The following is an 18,752-nucleotide window of genomic DNA, read 5'->3' as shown; positions in this document are numbered from 1 at the left end:
TTAATTCATTGGAAAAAATTCATTTGCTTAGTATCTGAAATAGTACTCAAACACAAGTAATAAAAAGTGTCTATATACTTAATGTTATTTTAACTTATATGTCTATTGTTCCATTACTACTCTGTTAAATCAGAACTATTACCCCATTTTCTCAAAATATAAATTAGAATATATGTAATTATTCACTAGATTGTCCCAAGCGTTCCCTTCATTTACTGAGGATTAGTTTACAAAGTAGTAAATTTTAAAATTAGGGGAAATTTGGGGAGGGAGTGAAATTTTGGGGAGTGATGATATATATGTTCATTATTTTTTATTATAATAGATTCACATGTATATCAAAGCTTACCTAATTGTGCACTTTAAATACATTCAGTTTATAGTAGTGTATCTTAATAAGCCTATCTAAAAATACATAGTAGTTAAGACAGTGTGGTTTAAAAAAGTCTTAAAATATTACAGACTTTAATACATTATTCCACAATAACATGAAATAATACTAAATTTTCCATCTTTATATGACTGCATACTTGATAATAACACTATTATATTTCTTACTTTGTATTAATAGATTAAAGACTTCATCTGACCCCTGATAATGAACTTTATTAATAATATTTTCTTCTAAAATAATTGAAACTTACTGGACTCCAGTTGTGCATGTGTGCTATCAGGTATTCTAGGTATATCTCTGAAATGACAGAAAAAGAAAAAAACAAGAATTGTTTCAACAAATAGTAGCAGCCGCTATTTTGATCATTATCAAACTATATTATAACAGGACAATGTAAAATGAACAAAATTGTGTATTATAGCAGCACTATATAAATAAGGAAAAAAATAAGTCGTAGTACTTTTTGCTAATAAAAGTGTTCTGGGCTAACCCTACTACTTAAAAGGAATTAAAACTCATATGCATTTACAGCAATTTGTAAAAATATATACTTTATTTCCTATGTGCTTCACTACACAATTATCCATTCTAAAAAATTTCTATATTCAACAGGGTAAGTTTTTTTTTTTTTTTTTTTTTTTTTTTTTTTTTTTTTTTATTGTGGTATGCGGGCCTCACTGTTGTGGCCTCTCCCGTTGCGGAGCACAGGCTCCGGACGCGCAGGCTCAGCGGCCACGGCTCACAGGCCCAGCCGCTCCGCGGCACGCGGGATCCTCCCAGACCGGGGCACGAACCCGTGTCCCCTGCATCGGCAGGCGGACTCTCAACCACTGCGCCACCAGGGAAGCCCCAGGGTAAGTTTTATAGATATATTTTAATTATATTCTACTCTTTTATCTGCTGTTGTTCAAATCAGAACATTGAAATTCAAATAAAATATCACCAAAAGTTAAAATATTCAGATTGTCACTGAAATTTTTTAAACATAATAATTCTACTGAGAAAAATGCAAACATGTTTCTTATTGGACTTAACATAATTACCTCGTAACTGTATTTACACCAAAAGTATGTAGACTTTTGTTTGAGATTTGCCAGGAGGGGTATATATTAATGGTTAAGCTCATTCAGAAAACTGCATCAAAAATATTTAAGACATTAAACAAAAATATGATTAGAGCATCCTTTAACACCAAGAAATATACTTGATTAATACCCTAAGCTGATACTGTACAGTTTAACCACATTGCAAAACTATGAAAAGACAAAATAAAAAATAGATATAATTTCATGTGACAGATTCATTACTTTTGAAAGGAACATAGTACAAAGGATTATATTTATCTCCAACTTAAAAAGTCAAAGAGTAATTGATATTTGCTTATTTTTTATGTTACCTTAAAGATGTTGTTTTTCCTTAAACAGTTGCCACCATCTAGGAATAGAATGCCCTTAAGCCCTCTCTTTTTTATATGCAATCTCCATTTTGGAAAAAATATATAAAATTCATAGAATATAGTTGATTCTCATATTTACAATGTAGAGAACCATAGCTTATGAAACTTCTTTTGAAAGTAATTGTTACTATAGTCCCTTTCCACTAATCCTTTTATCCATTTCCTGAGCTACTAAGATAATAAAAATAATACACCTAAATATCCCTTCTTCTTTTGTAATTAACTGTATATTCTAGCATGATCAGATAAAAAGATGTCATGATTTTTGGTGAGGTATTTTTAGTAAAGGAGAAAAAAGCATTGTCCTCAAAATAATTTAGTTTTATAAAGCAATCAAACATTATTGGATTGCACATTACAAATTATTTAATAGTAGTCAACTTTATACATGTATAAAGTATTCAAACCAACTCACCCAATAGGTCTTGAAACAACAAGCTCCACTTGTGGCTCAGGTTTGGATTCCAGGATGATGTTATATACTTCTTCAAATGTGGCTCCTTGCAATAGTCTTCCATTCCATTCTAAAACTTCATCACCTACAGTGTGTGTCAGTAATGATAATCTTAGAAAGAAAAATTAATCCCATAAAATGCACTCAAAACAAAAGCAGTCTCAAACTGCGATTGATTTTGTAGAACAAAATCACCTTTATGGAATAAGAAACATACTGAGAACAGCTCCAGTGGCATAAAATTTGATGACTAGGATGATTAGTGTATTTCACACAAAAGGACAAGGAAGGGTCAGAGGAAAAGATTACATAAAAGTTGTATCTGTGATTTCTAGAATTTTCTCAATTGTGTCTTGTCCCTGAATAGTTGTTAGTTGTTTTTCTTGCAAGGGGAAGCAAGTTGGGAACAACCTGTCTCCAACGTGGTGATATCACTCTTGTCTCTGTGATTTCTCAATAGAAATTGCAATTCTAGAAACTATTAAGATAAGTTGCCTCTTTGAAAATTTTATAACTCTGTATTCTAGGATTCTCAATACCCATGCAGCTGAGCACCTTGTCTAAACTCTTTTGTAAAAAGCTTAATACTAAACTTCTTACTGAATCCTCTCCAAGGCACTCAAGGATCTCTTCAATAGTATCCATTATCAAAGAGATAAGGAGTGACACATTCCAGGAAATATGTATTTATCCATGAAGTCTGTTTCCTAAATTATATTGGAAGTTCTTCAAAAGAGATAGGAAGGCTTATGGGAAACAAATTAGGTTAATCTAATCCTAGATACAGACTAGGAATATCCAGCAGCAAAAAAATCAGATCAGTAAATATAAAAATATTTTTATCTAATGTGACTCAAGAACTAGTAGTTACAACTTTCCATTAATGAATATAGATTAATATAAGTTAAATGAACTTTTTCTTACCGGTGAAGTCACTTCTAAATGAGGATAACTTTTTCATAACTACTCAAGTTTAACAGTTTAAATGTAAATAATCAAAGATTGAAACCTACCTGGTCTAAGGTGTCCTACAGTATCAGCTAAACTTCCTTTTTTAACTTTGGTAATAAATGCACAGAGCCGACCAGATTCAGTCATCTTTCCTCCTACAACCTGTTTAAAAGAAGAAAATGTTAAAACAAGCATATTGTTAAAATGAACACAGCTGAAGATTCAAGTAAAAAATAGACAATTTGCAGGTTTTGAAACTATAGTTTAATATGCTAAAAATAATTTTTAAATAATATAGTGTTACTAATAGGAACTAAGTACATGTCCCAAGTGTGGACTCTACATATTCCAAATGTTTAACAATTTAATCAATTATTTGTTGAAAATGATTCATACCTTAGAAACAACTTAACGATTTCTAATTTTTCCCTTTATTACAGAATTCTTACTTTTGTCATTTCTAAAAACTTATTACAGTACTACATAATTATATTAACATTTCTAGTTATAGATGTCAAATGTCATAATATATTTTATTACTTTTACTATATTATCACATCTGCTAAAAATTTTATTAGTTGGTAATATTTAGGCATATTGATAATGTGCATGATGATCACGATGATGCATTTTTCCTGAGAAAGTTACAAAATATACTTAATCTTATCAGAATTAATGTAAACTTTAGATCACCTGCATCCCAATTTTTCTGACTTTACATTTCTATGAATACATATCTTTCAGAAAAAGAAAAAACAAAGGTTAGCAATAATGCTGTGAAGTCATATGTGTAGCTATAAGACTGGCCTCTTAAAAATTAATGCTCTGATTCTCATTAACTGCCATTCAATCAATATATCAACTTTACAGCAAGTTAAGCAAATAATAGGAACCAACTTCATTGACTAGAATAGTTTTTTTCCTCTTCTAAATTGACTGGACAATACAGAATTCAAAAATCATTGATTTATCTTATTCCGTGTATTTAGTTCCCAGTTGCAGTGAATTACACTCAGTTGCAGTTCAGTTAATATTAACTCATTATTCCTATGTTTGGTTCTGAAAATTATATATATAGACATTATGGGCTGAAATCCCTGTGTCAATATTTTTAAAGTTTCTTGGCTTGATAAACTTTAATAATAATAATTATACTGATTATATTACTACTGAAATCTCAAAGTGCCAGGCACTGTACTAAATGTTTGTATACTGCTTTATTTAGTCTTATTAGATAATAATTCAGTTAAGTATTATTATCTCCATTGTACAGATGAGGAGTCTGAGGCTGAGAGGTTTAGGTGCCTAATGTCATGTAGCTAGTAATGCTATAACTAGAAATCAAGCCAAGACTTTTCAACCTCTATACTACACTGCTCTAACAGATACTGGGCAGACCTGGATTTAATTATCACCTTCATCACCATCTTTAAGACCATGGGCAAGTTATGACACCTCTCTAAGCTTATTTCTTATCTGTTGTGAGTGTTAATAAAATGATAGCTATAAAGTGCTCAGATGAGTTGCCAACTGCATGGCAACCAGCCAATAAGTGATGCTCAATTTTATTTACAACCAAAGTTTTCAAATATCTCTCACTTACCGGAATCTACACAACTACTTCTGTAGCAATGGCTTAACTCTAAAACATTTACTCTCTTTGCATTTCAGTTTTTAATTCACCTTATAGATGCACAAAAAATAAACAGAGCTTTCTTTGGGGTACTTACCAAATAATTATCTGGTATTTTACAGTAAAATATAAATCAATATTTATATTAAATCTCCTAACATAAGTATTTTTGAGTTTCCAGACTTCAAACAGTATTCTCTCTCTCTCTCTCTCTCTCTCTCTCTCTCTCTCTTTCTCTCACACACACACACACACACAAATACACACAAATGCACACACATTTTGCTACTCTAATACAAAAATTATATTCCTATGTAATATGTAATACATATATGTATTTCCCAAGTTTGTACATTTAATAATTGAACAAAGCTATCATTTCAAAAGAATATAAACACATATATAGACTTAAAGGACAAACTATAGGTAAAATAAGTTTGAAGAATTCAAGTATGTAACTCAAGTTCTATTTTCCAAAATTTTATAAATAACTATTATTGTAGAATAATGGCAACTTCTTAAATAATACTTGGAAAATGAAAACGTTTTGGATAATGAGTGCAAATATTTAGGAATTCTTGAAAATAGAAAAAAACCCCACTAAATTGGTATAGTGTTATTATATCTTTTGCTTTTCTGATAGATCTGTAAAGGAGTATAGAGCAACATCTCATATATTTCATCACATACCTTCAAACCAAGCATTGCTCCTGAATCTCGAGGTACACTTCCATCTTTTAAACGCTTATTTAATAAAATGCGACCAATTAAACGATCTCCGTCTTTAGATGGCTGCCACGTCACAGGGTGCTGACATATTGCATCAATAAACACAAAATTAATGTTATTTTATGATAAATGACCCCTTAGTGTGCAATCTCTCTAAACTTCCAACTTCCAAAGTGTTATGATTACACAAATCAGTTTTTATTCAAAACATTGATCAAAAGGGTTTACTAGATTATGTTTATAACCTCATTTTAATAATCTCAGGTTTTTTCAAAATCCAGTTACTGCAAATTCTAACAGTGTTCTGACACAATATTGAAGTTCTATAGTTCTACAAAATCTGAGAAATCTTGAAAATACATGCAAACTCTAATTATCTACACACTGAAGATTAAAAATTCACAAGCAGAAAAGAGACTGCAATTCTATGCAATCGAACTCATTTAAAAATGAGAATTTAATCTTCAAACACTTTTGGAAGACTCTGAAAGACTTTATTACAGTAAAAGTTAAAATGTCACACTACATTAAAACATGAATTTGAACCTCTGATGAGGGCTTTCTTGAAGTAGGTTTCTAGATTAAAATTATTAAAAATACATAAGCTCCAGTAACTTTCCAAATGAACGTGCATGGGAGAAACAGGCCTAATTCAAAGGTGATGATAGATTATATTTCTCACTTTTTGGAGGTTCCTTGATTCTTTCAGGTCTCTGATCTAGTTAGCAAATTAATTTTATTTGATAATTCAATGGTATCCATTGTTAAACAACGTTGAAAATACTAGTAGTTTATCTCAGGGCAGAACCAAGCCTCTTATAAATCATGATACCATTCCATTATGAATCATATATCAAATAACAAAGTAAATGATTTGTGTAATCACAGTTTCACAGTTATCTGAAAGTAACATGCACATCTTCATGCAAAATTTAGCAGGCAAAAGACGAGTTCCAGTAAATCACATCTATATGGTAAAAAGATTTCAAAAGTCTCACTATAGTAAAAGCAAAATAATAAATACCAAAGCAGATGGCAATGGTTCTAATACTAATTAATACTACACTAAAATGCTATGACAATAAAACAAAAGAGCAAAATGACAGTGAAAGGGAAAAAAGAAAAACAACTTTTTCTGTGTAAACAGACCCAATCATCTCCCTTTTGCCTGGGATTCAAACTGTTAATAATTTAATTTTCATCCCAAGGAAAATATATGCAAGCAATCAAATAAGCCAATCCAAAAAAATTCTTTATATTTGTGGTATGTAATAACATCACAAAGTTCTTTCATGCGACCATAAACAAAACATTCCTTTGTTCCTAATTTTTATTTTCAATTACTTATTTTTTTGGTATGCCGTCAAAAAACAAAAACAGCAAAGCAAGCAAGAAGTATTTTGGTTGGTTAGTTTGTTTTGGTTTTGTTTTTCTTTTCTGCACCTTAAGAAATGCTACATTGACCCTTGAAATGCCCTGTCCTTTTATTATGTTCTGTTTGAATGAGTGACAGAGAGCAAACGAAGACCAAATGAGCAGGTTAAAAGGCAGGCTCCACAATCTCAGTACCTTATCACTATGGCTATGCTCCTCGTTAAGGGTTGTGCTACTACACGTATCTACCCCAGAGTCCTTAATCTGAGGCTCAGACCATTCCAAATCCTCTTCCAAAGAGTGGCCACCAAAGTACATCATTTTCTTTTGTCTCTCAGACCTGGTGTTAGAGTCCGACAAAACTGCCTGCTCACTAGTTTTTCTTTTTCCCTTTTGACTGTCCCCTACAGGTGTGGGATAAAAAAATAAAAAAAGAAAAATAATACAAAAAAGAAAACATGCAAAGGTGTAAATCAAAAAGGAAAAGTGAAATGATAACGGAAATTAAATAGTAAGGCTCCACATGTCTCACCAAAGACATTGGGGATGCCTCACTGCTATGCCAAGACGTATGGTCCAACCAGTTGTAATCCATGTCTCCTGTGAGAGTCAGACAGACAAAAGAGGGAAGTAAAGGAGACGGCGAAAGAAAGGACAGACAAAGACATAATAAACATTTTAAACTGTGTGATCCTCTCCAGTTTTAAGAACTTTGTCTGTAGCACTCACTATATAGACCAAGAGAAAGCTAAGATTTCAAATGACTAAAATTTATAGAATACAGACTATATAGTTTATGTACTCTAGACAGACCCTACAGGACAAAAGTGCTGCAAGAAGAGAAAAGGCTGATAATAAACAGGAATAGAAATGAAAAAAATTATATATTCTGAAAAAGAAAAAGACTTTCAGCTAGGTCTGTTACTCGTGCTATTTTTTTCATGCTGGCCTACAGACATGAGTTTTTTCTGCAAAAATTAAGGAACATTTTAAAAACTAAACAGTGGTTTGCTAATAACCACTACAATGAAAAGTGAAGTACTTAAATGTTGTTTCTGGAAGGTAGTATGATATTCCTTATAATGCTGAAGCCACCTAAAAATTTTGAGTGATTAAAAAAAAGAATTGGTTACACAAAAGATTATATGAAAATGACAAAACAGGTTCACTCAATTTCTATTAGTGGAAATAAACTTTCCTTAAATATCCTGAATTACTTAATATTACTTTGAAACAATTTTTAAAGTTTTTTTCAGAAATTGCATTCTCCTAAAAAATAAATTTTCTTTAAAAATAATTTTTTCAGACAATTTATGTAATTGGCAACTAAGAATGAATATCCATTTCCCAAACTTATGTGCTCTTATTTGCCTTACCTTTGAAAAAGAATTTTTTCATCTATATGTGCACATGTCTTTTAAAGCTCTATTCATACTTTCATTTATTTAAAAATATTTAGTAAACACCTTCCATTTGCTATCCATTGTGCTAAGTCTAGCATTATGCATTGTGCTAAGTCTAGCATAAGGGGTAAAACAATGAGACATGCAGCAAAATGGAGATAAATGCAATATACAAATCATCAGTGTAATATAGGAGACTACAAAACACTGAAAGAGTACAATAACATCTAATTTAGATTTGGGGGTCAGTAAACACCTCTAAAAAAAGTGATGTTTAAGATGAGAACTGAAATATGTGACTTAAAGGACAGGTAAAGATAAAGGCAGATGAACAGCATAAAAAGAGCATTCCAGGAAGAAATAACAGGATGGTACTGTAAAAAGACTGATGGAACACTGATGTGTCCGAACCAAAAAGACTGAGGGAGAATATGGTGCTAAATGAGACTGGGGAGGCAACATAGACCAGTTTAGAGAGGGCTTCTTATACCATCTTAAACATTATGAATTTCATTCACTGAAGGATTTTAAGCAAGATACATGAACTGATTTACATTTTTAAAAGATGAATCTAAATACTAAAGAGAGGTTGGGTTGGAAGACACCATGAGTTAAAAGACAGTTGCGGGACTTCCCTGGTGGTGCAGTGGTTAAGAATCCACCTGCGAATGCAGGGGACATGGGTTCGATTCCTGGTCCGGGAAGATCCCACATGTCGCGAGACGACTAAGCCCATGCGCCACAACTACTGAGCATGCGCTCCTAGAGCCCGTGCTCAGCGACAAGAGAAGCCATTGCAATGAGAAGCCCGCGCACCGCAATGAAGAGTAGCCCCCACTTGCCGCAACTAGAGAAAGCCCACGCACAGCAACAGACCCGGTGCAGCCAAAAATAAATAAATAAATCTATTTTTTTTTAAAAAAGAGTTGCAATAACTCATGCAACAGGTGATTATGGCTTGAACATAGGTGATGGTAATAGACATGGTAAGAAAGGGAACTGAGAGATGTTTTGGAAGTAGAAATAAGAGTGTTAAGAAGGACAAACATCAAGGATAACTCCCAGGTTTCTGGCATTAACAACTGAACAGAATTAAAGACCATTTATGAGAGGAAGAAGCACTTTTTATTAGGTAAGGGAGAGAAAAGAGTTACTTTATTTCATGGAATCTGTAAGATTCATAGATATTAAAATGATAAAAAATATGCATCTTAGAATTTATTAAACACAGTGATTGATTTTGGATATATTATTCCAAATACCTGTAATTTATTCAGGAAATCAATTGGTTAAATTATAATAGAGCTTAGAAGGAAGGTCTGAGCTGAAGACAAAAATTGGCCATTATTAGCATACAGCCATGAGTAACTAGATCACTGAGGAACAGAGAGTAAAGTAAGATATGAAGAGGACCCAGACTGAATTCTAACAGAGTTTGATTTGAGATGAGAGAGAGAGACTGAGAGCATGCAGAGATAGAAAAGAAGAAAGGAGGGAGAAAGATGGAGGTCTCCAGACCAAAGAGAAAGAGAGTTCCTTAAACAGGAGGGGAAATCAACTACAGAATGATTTCTACACATCACCTAAGATAAGGAACTGAAAATTATGCATTTGATTTGGCAACATTAATATCAGAAAGGATGTTAGAAAAAGCACTCTGGGTAGAATGATGAAATTAAAATCAGACTGAAGTAACTGATGAGTCAAAGGAAGATGAGGAAGTAGGAAAACTTTGTGTAGATGAATGATGAATGTTTAACAAAATCCCTAAAATAGCATAATCAATAGCACCTGGGAACTTGTCAGAAATGCAGATTCTTGGGTACCACCTAGACTTAATCAGAAATTCTGTAGGTGAGGCCTAGAAATTTGGTTTAACAAGCCCACCAGGTGATTATGATCTCACTGTTTGAGAAGAACAGGAGACAATTCTTTTTTTTTTTAACTTTAATAACTTCATTGAGATAAAATTCACCCATTTAAAGTATACAATTCAATAGTTTTTAGTATATTCACAGAAGTTTATTTGTGAAGGATGATGCAGCTGTGCTATTAACATACACAAAGTTCAATTTGTAGGGGAAAAAAAAACATTCTTCAACCTGTTAACTAGAGAAGTGCTTCCCAATCCTTTTCACTGCATAAATGACAATTAAGATTTTATGGCTACCCAAAACCCTGAGCGTATCTGTATCTCAGAAAACCTGTAACTCTTTCGAAATACACCACTGTTCCACAACAAAGTATTGATAAATCTCTGAATTGGATTAAATATAATATGGAGACTATAAATAAAAGTTTTTGGCTGGTTTATGTGAAGATGTGAGACTTCAGCTTGCAATCTCTCTTCTCCCGTATGCCTATAAACTACCAAAACTGCGGAAATACAGTTTTTCCCTCTGTACATAAATAAGAAATCAGCTGTTTGACCATTTGAAGCTAAAGAGAAAATATCAAACAAACAAAAAAAGTCACATATGGTAGGCCCTCAGTAAACTTTTTTTGTGTGTGTGGTACGCGGGCCTCTCACTGTTGTGGCCTCTCCCGTTGCGGAGCACAGGCTCCGGACGCGCAGGCTCAGCGGCCATGGCTCACGGGCCCAGCCGCGCCGTGGCATGTGGGCTCCTCCCGGACAGGGGCACGAACCCGCGTCCCCTGCATCGGCAGGTGAACTCTCAACCACTGTGCCACCAGGGAAGCCCGAATAAACATTTCTTACATGAGTAAATATTAGTGTTACTGTAAGAATGAAATAAGGTAATCAGAACATATAGAATACATATAGAAAATATATAGAAAGTAGTCCTGAACTATCAGGACTGCTAATATTTAGATAACAATACTTATCACTTAGTATTCATATTTTATATAGCTTCAAAGGGCAGAACTAAGATAATGTTTTTCCTTTAGTAGCAGTCAAAAATGTACTGCTGGGCTTCCCTGGTGGCGCAGTGGTTGAGAATCCGCCTGCCGATGCAGGGGACACGGGCTCGTGCCCCGGTCCGGGAAGATCCCACATGCCGCGGAGCGGCTGGGCCCGTGAGCCATGGCCGCTGAGCCTGCGCGTCCGGAGCCTGTGCTCCACAACGGGAGAGGCCACAACAGTGAGAGGCCCGCGTACCACTGAAAAAAAAAAAAAAAAAAAAAAAAAAAAATGTACTGCTGAACATTCCAGTTCTAGAACAATAGAAGACAAAAAGAAAAAAATGGAAATTTTAGAACTTTTTGAAAAATGACTGAAATTTTAAAAGCAAATGGATGGGTTCAAGAGCAGAATGGAAAGGACAGAGGAACAACAATGTATTTGAAAATAGAACAGAAATTACCCAATCTGAAAAACAGAGAGAAAACAGACTAAATAATAAAATAAACAGAGCCTCAGGGACTTCGGGGATTATAATATATAATTAAAATAATAAATTATATATTATAATTTATTATTATAAATTGACATGATTCATGTCATTGTAGTTCCAGGAGAGGAGAAAGATGGGGTCAGAAAAAGTATTTGAATAAATAATGACTGAAAATTTCCCAGATTTGCAAAACATGTAAGCCTACTGATTCAAGAAACTACCTAAGCCCCCAAACAAGAAATACACAAAGAAATCTGTGCCAAGACACATCATAATCAACCTAAAAACTAAAGACAAACAGTTTTGAAGCACAAAGAAACAACAATTGATCTAAAGGGGAAAGACAATTCCAATGACAGTGATAAAATTTCTCATCAGAAACCTTGGAGGCCAGAAAGAAATCGCACAATATTTTTCAATTGCTGAAGTAAAAGAAATGTCAACTCTGAATTGAAACAAAAAAAGAAGGAATCTGAAAATATCAAGAAGGAATAAAGAACATGGTAAGTAAAAATATGGGTAAATACAATAGGCTTTCCTCCTCCTCTTCAGTTTTCTAAATTATGTTGATGTTTGAAGCAAAAAGTATACATTGTCTGATATGCCTTTCAACATACATAGAAGAAATATTTAAGATAATTACCTTATAAACAGGGAAAGATAAAAGAACTTAAGGTATGTAAGGTTTCTACTTCTGTCTAACTAGTAAAATATCAACACCAGCAGGATGTGGTAAGTAATACATATGTAATATAGTACCTAGAACAACCACTAGAAAAAAATATTTGCAAAGAAATACACTCAAAAACACTACAGATGGGGCTTCCCTGGTGGCGCAGTGGTTGAGAGTCCGCCTGCCGATGCGGGGGACGCGGGTTCGTGCCCCGGTCCGGGAGGATCCCACATGCCGCGGAGCGGCTGGGCCCGTGAGCCATGGCCGCTGGGCCTGTGCGTCCGGAGCTGCGCTCCGCAACGGGAAAGGCCACAACAGTGAGAGGCCCGCGTACCACCAAAAAAAAAAAAAAAAAAAAAAAAAAAACTACAGATGAATCAAAATGCAATTTTTTAAAAAAAGTTCAAATAACCTATAGAAAGGCAAGAAAAAGAAAGCAAAAATTAAAAGTGGAACACACAGAAAACAAAAAAGAAAATGGCAAACAAGAAAAATGCAGACCAATTCCCTCATAAATACAGACACATAAATCCTTAACAGAATATTAGCAAATATAATTCAGCAATATATAAAAAGAATTATACACTCTGACCAAATGGTGTTTATTGCTAGAATGCAAGGCTGGTTGAATATTAAAAATCAATGTAAGCTATCACATTCACAAGTTACAAAAGAAAAAATATCATGATCCTATTCATTGATGCAGAAAAAATTCATGATTAAAAAAAAAACAACTCATAGAAAGCAAGGAATGAGGAGAACTTGCTCAAATAAATAAAGGACATCAACCAAAAACCTAGCTAAGATCATACTTAAGGCAAAAGGCAAAATGCTTTATGTGACAAGAAATTTCATGAAAAAGAATATCTTTATTTGTAACAGCCAAACAGTGGAAACAAACAAAATGTCCTTTAATAGGCAAATGGCTAAACAAACTGTGTTATATCCATACCATCGAATAACACTCACTAATAAAAAGGAAAAAACTATTGATACATACAACATAGACGCACCTCAAGGGTAATATGCTGAATGAAAAAGAAAATAACAAAATATCACACACCACATGATTTCATTTATATAGTATAAATAATAGAATTATAGAAATTGAGAATAAATTAGTGGTTAGCAGAGGTTAGGGATAGGGTGGGGAGGGAGGAAGGTGTTACTAAATATAAAGTGGCAGCATAAGGAAGATCTCTGTGATGGTATAGCAGCTCTGTATCTTTGCAACAGTGGTACTTATATGAATCCATATATGTGATGTCACAAACCTATATAAACACATCGCTCCAATGTCAGTTTCCTGGTTTTGATATTGTTCTATAGTTAAACAAGATGTAACCATTGGGGAAAACTAGGTAAAGGGCACATGGGATCTCTATGTACTATCTTTGCAATTTCCTGCAACTTTATAATTATTTTGAAATTAAAAGTTAAAAATAATGTGTTGGGGCTTCCCTGGTGGCGCAGTGGTTGAGAACCCACCTGCCAATGCAGGGGACACGGGTTTGTGCCCCGGTCTGGGAAGATCCCACATGCCACGGAGTGGCTGGGCCCGTGAGCCATGGCCACTGAGCCTGCGTGTCCGGAGCATGCGCTCCGCAACGGGAGCACAAAACAACAGTGAATTGAAGGAAATAAAACAAGATTATTATTTAAAATAATAATAATAATAATAATAATGTGTTGCTGCCTTCATGGGTATTGATAATCCCATCACTGGAAGTGTTCAAAGAAAAGCTGGAGTACCACTTGTTAGCATGATATAGAGAACAATCAGTGTAATAAAGTAACATTAAAAGAGCACCAAATCCTACCGAACTCTGATATTCAGTGATTCTATTAGTTTGAATTAAACACATTTAAATATAAAACTTGGTTAAAAATAATCAGAAGATTCACATCTTAGGCTAAGATTTTCTCCTTCCCTTATCTCTACTGCAAAATATAAACTAACCCAATAGTACATGTGTCTGTGTCATGTTGTGTTTGATGCACAGAGGAAAAAAAGTTCAGATATTCTATTTATAACATTTTCCCTACAGTCATTAAATGAATGCAACAGTTTATAAACTGTTTTATGTCACAGTTTTTCATTTGTTTAGGTTAATAAATGTTTTCAATTAAATCACATACTATACAAAGGTATTCTTCAACATCTTTATTTTTAACTTAATCATGTTTATAAAGTCACAGCATGTTGCAACAGAGAGTTTTATAGCTGAAGCCACAAAACCTATGTTAAAGTATTGGCTCCACCCCTTACTAATTTTATGAATTGGGAAAATCACATAATATATTAGGCCTCATTTACTCATTTGTATAAAAAGAGATTAATCATATCTCACAGATTGTTGAGAGCCTTAAGTAAGGTAATGGTCATGAAAGTGTTTGGCAAATTATAGAGTCATACCAATGTTGATGGTATCATGACTATCTTCATCATTATTAAAGTAAAATAATCATAACTTTCATTCTAAATAGATAGGGAAAATTTATCTATGGCCCTTTTATTTTTCTTCTCATTTTTCTTCTTGGTATTTTACTTTCTTCCTCAGCTTGTCAGGCTATTTGTATTGGCATTTTCCAACAGGAAACACTGCTTCTGCAAAAATGTTAATAGGCTTGAGTGATATAAAGGTCCTCTAGTCAAATAAGCTTAGAAAACTCTGGATTAAATGTAATTCGATTTCTTGAGTGCAGAATTTTTCCTATAGTAATGACAATATGCTTCTTTACAAGAATTATGTAACCTACAGTTTCCACAAACTTATTTGGAACACTAACCTTTCCCATAGGACAAGTGTCCCAGGAACTATATTTTGATACATAATGCTGAAACCTTCCTGGAGGGTCATTTTTCCTAAGAAAGCCATTAAAACTGATCATAAGGCTTGAGTCCTTCAAGGAAAATATTCAGTATTAAGGGAGACTAATAGCCCAAGTTAAAAAAAAGAAAAAATAGTTATACATTGGGAATATTATCAAAGGCAATGGTTTTCAAACTATGTTCCATGGAGTTGCTTCAGAGACAACTATTGGGGTGAGTGTGGAGAACTGAGTCTAAAATGGTGCCCATAATCCCCACCTCATAGTGTTCATGCCTTTGTAAAGGATCTGTGACTTGCTCCTAATCAAGGTGGTGGAATGGCATAGTGATGGAATGTCACTCTCATGATACTGTTAAAATATCCACCCTAGCTAGTCAACTTGCTCTAAGCCTCCTTTGCCTGCTTGATGAAGTAAGCAGCCCACGTGGCAAGGAACAGCAGACAGTCTTTAGGAACAATGGGCACCATCTAGGAACTTCCAGTTGCATCCAATCACAAAGATATGAATTCGGCCAACAATGTGATTGAACCTGAAATTAGATTCTTCCCCCATCACGCCTCCAGAAACACAGCCCAGGCAACAACCTGCTTGTAGCTTGAGATCCTAAGCAGAATACTCAGTGAAGCCATGCCGAGACTCCTGAACAACAGAAATTGTAAGGTGGTAAACATGTGTTGTTTTAAGCCACTAAGTTTGTGGTAATGTGCTCCTAATGCATTGCCAGCTCTGAAAGCAGCAGATTTTAAAAGATAGGGACCAAACCATAAAAGTCAGTAGTAGATCTAAAGGGCCAGATACGCTTCAACCAACTCTTAAGTTCCAAAACAAAACCAAGGCTAGCTAAAATGCAATATTTGAAATAGGAAGGTAAATTATTCTCCATAATTAGCTTATTTTTTAAACATCTTGCTCCTTTGATATTACAAATGTATTCTTCTTTAACAACAAGTGACTGATTCAATGATTGTATAGATTACACACATCAGAATTCATTTTAATGATTACACAGTGTGAAACTGTTTTAGGATCTGTGAGTGCAAATAGGACCTCAAGAAACTTACATTCAAGAAAGGTAGACAGACAGGTAAAATATACGACAGCACACCTTAGTGTAACATATCTTAATATATATCCATGCTATCCTATTTCATTACAGCTAATTTGCTATCAATTAAAATATGCACAATTATTTTATATATCACTAGAAAGGAAAAAATGCTACCATTAAATGATGCCAAGCATTTGATGGCAAAAAGAATTTATATTTTCAAAATGTTATAATGTGAAAGCTTCTTAGTATGAAAAAACTATGGCATTTCATGAAAAATGTTGATTATTCAGAAAGGGGAGAGATTTTTTAAAACTTAAGAAATGCTTCACTATAGAGGTGATATTTAAACTGTACCTTGAGACATGCAGTAAGATTTTACTTATTGGAGGATTTTACTTTCTTAGAGGAAAATAACTGGACAATCCTGGCAGAGAAAAGAGAATATATCAAACTACTGCTGCCAATATGAATATATATATTTGGGAAATGGCAGGTAGTAGATTATTAACAAGTAACCTTTTCCTAGATCTGTAATTGGATATTGTTTCATGATAAGGATCAGTAGTTCTCAACCACTATGTTGTAACACAGTTGTAAAGTGTGTCACAAGTAATGCTACTACTGACAAAGTAACATAGTTTTACAAACAAATTTTTATAATAGAGTAAATTTTTTTTTTTTTTGCGGTACGCGGGCCTCTCACTGTTGTGGCCTCTCCTGTTGTGGAGCACAGGCTCCGGACGCACAGGCTCAGCGGCCATAGCTCACGGGCCCAGCCGCTCCGCGGCATGTGGGATCTTCCTAGACTGGGGCACGAACCCATGTCCCCTGCATCGGCAGGCGGACTCTCAACCACTGCGCCACCAGGGAAGCCCCTATAATAGAGTAAATTTTAAATTAGAATAATTTCAACTTTGCATCTATATTAATGCAAATCTTAGTTAATGTCTTAAGTGAGAGGGAAAGGAAAGGAGTAAAACTACCAAAAGAAATTAGAAATTGCCCATCAGTAAGAAAGCATTAAGACCTGAGTAGGAATTATGTTTCATATTGTAAAAAAGGTTTGGGAATTATTGATCTTTATTATCAATTCACATAACTAATTTCATCAGATGTAAGATAACATTGATTGCTTTATGTATTACCAAGGGAAAAAAATAAAATGCTGCAATTCTGTCCTAATTTCAGAGATGATAAAACTGTGGGGAAAATGTGTAGATTTGATGAAATACTATACTTAATCCTGGGAGCTACTCAAAGAGAATTATGAAACAGAAGACAAGAATCAAAATCCAGGCCGTGAAGTAGATTATGACCTGAAGCCAATCATTTTACAAAGCAAACCATTTTGCAAAGATCCTTTCCCTTCTAATACAGTGTGATTAGTGAATAAAAGACTGATTGAATAACTATACATGATAATCTGCTATGGTATCACTGCCACCCTAAGGTACTTATCCAGAATTGAGGCCTCATTTCAGGTTTTATTTAATAATAATAATGACACTTATTGAGTACTTACTCTGTGCCAGGAACTGGGATAAACACTTGAGTGGATTGTATTTTCCAAAGGTGGCTACATCATTACATACCCCATTCCATATGTTCTTTTTAAAATGTGACAATGACATCCCCTACTGAGAGGACAATGTCTATATTCCCTCCCCTTGAACCCAGGAGGATCTAGGACGAACAGAATGTGGTAGAAGTAACACTTCTGTCTTCTGCGGCTAGGTTTAAAAGGACAGCATGGTTTCTTCCTCAGTCTCACTCGGTACACATACCTTGTGTGTGTATCATCTCACACCAGTTAGAGTGGGCATCATCAGAAAATCTACAAACAACAAATGCTGGAGAGGGTGTGGAGAAAAGGGAACCCTCTTGCACTATTGGTGAGAATGTAAATTGATTCAGCCACTATGGAGAACAGTATGGAGATTCCTTAAAAAACTACAAATAGAACTACCATATGACCCAGCAATCCCAGTACTGGGCATATACCCTGAGAAAACCATAATTCATGCACCCCAATGTTCATTGAAGCACTATTTACAATAGGCAGGTCATGGAAGCAACCTAAATGCCCATCGACAGATGAATGGATAAAGAAGATGTGGTACATATATACAATGGAATATTACTCAGCCATAAAAAGGAACCAAATTGAGTTATTTGTAGTGAGGTGGATGGATCTAGAAACTGTCATACAGAGTGAAGTAAGTCAGAAAGAGAAAAACAAATATCATATATTAACGCATATATGTGGAACCTAGAAAAGTGGTACAGATGAACCAGTTTGCAGGGCAGAAATAGAGACACAAATGTAGAGAACAAATGTATAGACACCAAGGGGGTAAAGCTGGGGGCGGGTGGTGGTGGTGGTGGTGGTGTGATGAATTGGGAGATTGGGATTGACATGTATACACTAATATGTATAAAAGAT

At 34.3% G+C, this 18,752-nt stretch overlaps 1 protein-coding gene across 50 annotated transcripts in view; it reads right to left on the bottom strand.

Annotated features, from left to right (window-relative positions):
- RIMS2 (regulating synaptic membrane exocytosis 2) overlaps window positions 1-18,752 on the bottom strand; it is a 552,349-nt gene that overhangs the window by 264,892 nt on the left and 268,705 nt on the right. For 27 of the 50 annotated variants that reach the window (XM_059042507.2, XM_067018079.1, XM_059042521.2 and 24 more), the window contains 5 exons: window positions 7,524-7,591; window positions 5,579-5,698; window positions 3,318-3,417; window positions 2,266-2,389; window positions 645-691 (listed from right to left, as the gene is read on the bottom strand). In XM_059042507.2, coding sequence (XP_058898490.1) covers window positions 645-691; window positions 2,266-2,389; window positions 3,318-3,417; window positions 5,579-5,698; window positions 7,524-7,591 — 459 coding nt within the window. Of the gene's footprint in view, window positions 1-644; window positions 692-2,265; window positions 2,390-3,317; window positions 3,418-5,578; window positions 5,699-7,186; window positions 7,396-7,523; window positions 7,592-18,752 lie in introns of all 50 variants that reach the window. The other 23 variants (XM_059042501.2, XM_059042514.2, XM_059042509.2 and 20 more) reach the window with 1 other exon arrangement.

This window comes from Kogia breviceps, chromosome 17, assembly GCF_026419965.1.
Source record: "Kogia breviceps isolate mKogBre1 chromosome 17, mKogBre1 haplotype 1, whole genome shotgun sequence".
Taxonomy (NCBI): Eukaryota; Metazoa; Chordata; class Mammalia; order Artiodactyla; family Physeteridae; genus Kogia; species Kogia breviceps.
The sequence above is the reverse complement of the archived record's forward strand: the minus strand, read 5'-3'. Positions and strand labels throughout refer to the sequence as shown.